At 37.5% G+C, this 3461-nt stretch overlaps 1 protein-coding gene across 1 annotated transcript; it reads right to left on the bottom strand.

Moving 5' to 3' along the window:
* Positions 1-2078: 2078 nt before the first annotated feature.
* Positions 2079-2841, bottom strand: LOC126609198 (uncharacterized). Its single transcript, XM_050277179.1, has 2 exons — positions 2509-2841; positions 2079-2429 (listed from the first exon to the last, which is right to left on the bottom strand). Exons 1-2 carry the CDS (start codon positions 2593-2595, stop codon positions 2079-2081), a joined length of 438 nt encoding a protein of 145 aa, XP_050133136.1. The 5' UTR covers positions 2596-2841.
* Positions 2842-3461: the final 620 nt, after the last annotated feature.

The following is a 3461-nucleotide window of genomic DNA, read 5'->3' as shown; positions in this document are numbered from 1 at the left end:
TTTTAGAAATGCACTGCTCAAGAAGAGGTTTCAACCTCATAGTCATAATTTTAGTGATAATTCTCGCATTGCATAAACTAATAGGTCTATAATGGTTAACAGTCTCAGAGTTATCTACTTTAGGGATTGAAACAATATTGGTATGATTAATTAGTTTAAGACTCGAACAATCTTCAAAAAAATCTTGAACCAGTTTAAAAACAGAATGTTTAACAGTGTTCCAAAAATTTTAATATAAAAAAAATGGCATGCAAACCATCTGGACCAGGAGCTTAAGGCTGCCAATGCTATTAACAGCCGTCCAAACCTCATGTTCAGATACTTCCTTTAACAAATCATTGTTTTTTGAATCAATGTCACAAGGGATTAATAGTATCAAGAAAACTATTTACTTCACTAAGATTGAGAGTATGGGAGGAGGAAAATCTCAATTTAAAATCTTGGACAAAAACCTCTTCCATACCCTCACCCCTATTCCACCAAATAACATTTGCATCTCTTACTCTTTTGCATTTCATTTATTTTCCTTCTAATAGTAGCATGAGTTTGAAATTTTATTTTTATTTTTATCCCCTAACTGACCAATTGGCTCTAGCCTTTTGGGCCATATAGTTTCTTCATCCCTTAGATTTTGAATAAGTGTTCTGATATATTCTTTTCCGCCTGAAGAAGTCGAGGGTCAGGGTTATCAACTATTGTTTTAGGTTGAATATCAACGAGGAAATCATATAAGTCTCTTATTTTCATAGTATTGTTTCCAAACACTTGTTTGTTCCAAGCACTAACAATGTGTTTAAAAGTGACAGCACAAGTTCTAAATTGGTCATTAGGGTTGCCATCAAACTGACAAACCCAAGCCCTTTTAACAATCTCTTGAAATTCATGAGGGGTTTATACAACGTCAAACAAATAGGATTGTGATCAGATCCAAAAATAGAGAAATTATGCAAATTAAATTCATGAAATAAATTCAACCACATAGTATTAGCTAGGGCTCCATCCGGCCTTTGAAAGATAAGATCCTTACGACAATTAGACCAGGTATACGAGACAGCAGAAACATGTAAAGAAACTAACTTAGCTTAAAATGTCATTTTTATTTACATTGAAGATTCTCGAATTCTAAACTAACTTTGCTTAAAATGCCATCTTTCTAAAGAGAACATTGCACAGGTTGCTATAGGAACTTTTGGGATGTGCTTAAATACCACCCAAAAAAAGAAAATCTTGGTCATTTACCACCTTAACTATTATGTAATTTATGTTAACGATTGCGAAGCTTATTAAGGGTCAGAGGGGGCACATGCCCTCTCAAGTTTGTGGATTAATTAGGAATTAGTCCATTTAAATCGTAGTCGGCTTGATACAATGTGGAATTGGACTACGGAGAATAATAATACACCTACAAACACCACCACAAACTTTATCACTCGCTTCTCATTGAAAACCACCAGGAGACATATATAACACAATAAGATTTAGTTGCAGAGTTGGTTATGGCAACTCATGATGACGAAGAAGAAACAAGGAAAAAATCTATATGTTTTAAAGGCAACGACACCGTTTTGAAAAGAAAAAAAAGAGTTTAAAGTTAATCAATGTTTTTTAAATAATAAAAAGACCATTAATCCACCCTACTCCTATACGTTTTATAAATTTGACCTATCAGTTCTATAAATATATGATTTATTTCTTTGTTCACTAGAACTATCTTAACTTAAAGCTACAAGTTAAATATGACACAAATGGTGGGAATGTACGCTAAGCACACAATGTATATGTGTTTGCCAAGTGTTTGACAAAATGCCTCACTTAAAAAATAAAATAAAAAACTGACGCTATGCGCCTTTTTTTGTGACACCACAAGGACTTATAATCTCCACTACTTAATTGTGCCCCTAAGTGTGAATGTACTATTTTGTCAAATTTTTTTCAGACAAAATGCCTCACTTAAAAAATAAAATAAAAAACTGACGCTATGCACCTTTTTTTGTGACACCACAAGGACTTATAATCTCCACTGCTTAATTGTGCCCCTAAGTGTGAATCTACTATTTTGTCAAATTTTGAAAAAAAATTCATGTAAAAGCCGAAAAACATATCACGTGCAACGCATGTAAGCCAATCTTCAAAATATTTTTGCTCTTCAAGACACATTTAGAGCAACTCCAGCGGGATGAATTGCTGGAGGGACCGTGGGTGGAACAGGGCCGGATCGCCCGAGGGAGCAAGGCCAGCGTTGGCTGGAGAGGGAGCTCGAGCAGGCCTGAGCGCCAGGGCCGTGAATTCGTGCTACCCCTAGAGCCTGGGATAGATCTGACGTCAAACGCCTTTTTGGATAATGATGCTTGAAATCTGCCTAGAAGATCACGGGTCCCCTCGCAGAAAAACTGGGGAAATGTTTCCCGAGTCGCATCTGCACCAAAACTCTACCAAATCATGCATGCAGATTCAGGAATCGTATCAAGTCACCAAAAGGAAGAGAAAGAAGGTATCCCCAAGACTTACCTTGGCCGTGAACGGTAGAATTTTGCCGGAGTTTTCCCTTGAGTTTGCACCGAATTTCGTGGCATGTCGGTCTTTGTTTGAGTCCATTGTCTGAAATTCTAAGACTCGAGGAGGGGCGAGAGGAAGAAAGGTGGATGTTTGGGTGGCTTGGGTTTCGACAGAAAACAGCGGCGGGGCGCCGTTTGTGTTTTCTGTCCATGTGTTGTTGATCGAGAGAGAGGTGAGGGAAGTAGAGAGAGTGCAAGAGAGAGATGGTAGCTCAGAAACTGGCCGGATTCGGCGAGATGTGATAGTGGTGTGCCTTCGGGGTTTTTGTGCAAAACAGAGAAGGGGGAGTTACTGAGGTTAGGGGAGTGAGAGAAGGGAGAGAGTTAGTGAGAGAGATAATAACAAATAAAATTATTTTTTATTATTTTATAAATAAAAAAAATACTATTATTTTATAGCCAATTGACATGGCTATTCAATGTAGGGGTGGAGATGCAAATGGCGATTACTGTTCATTAAAAGCCATTACTATTCACTGAGTGGATAACATAGTGGATAGCCCTAAGGGGCCTCCACCATGTTGGAACTGCTTTTAGAGTAAGAATTTCATCGACTACAACCTCATGGGCAAATATCTTTACTTCGTCGAAGATGTTGAAAATGCTGGTGGGTAGAGAATGCCCACAATACTTTGGCAGAAGTTTTCAATGTCCATGCAAAGTGAAATGGAATTTGGAGATGCAGGTGATGGTATTGTCAAAATGAGTGATGTAAATTTCGAAGTGCAGTTAATGCATTAGTTTGGAGTTGCTCTATAAATAGAGCACTTCGTATGCTTTCAAAAGATATAGAGAGAATATACAGAAGGAAAGAAAGATCAATAATATCATCTCTTCCTCCATCTTTTATTTGTTATCCTCTTGTGCTATCGTTTCAGTGTGACATTTTACACCTGCCTCGCTCCA

Source organism: Malus sylvestris, chromosome 16, assembly GCF_916048215.2.
Source record: "Malus sylvestris chromosome 16, drMalSylv7.2, whole genome shotgun sequence".
NCBI classification, from domain to species: Eukaryota; Viridiplantae; Streptophyta; class Magnoliopsida; order Rosales; family Rosaceae; genus Malus; species Malus sylvestris.
Note: the sequence above shows the minus strand (reverse complement) of the source record. Positions and strands in the feature narration are given on the sequence as shown.

Excerpts from the sequence above, each read along its gene's own strand:
- LOC126609198 (XM_050277179.1), bottom strand. The coding sequence starts at position 2,595 with ATGGACTCAAACAAAGACCGACATGCCACGAAATTCGGTGCAAACTCA. Across the intron at positions 2,430-2,508 it reads TTCTACCGTTCACGGCCAAG|AGTTTTGGTGCAGATGCGAC; the intron begins GTAAGTCTTGGG and ends ATGATTTGGTAG.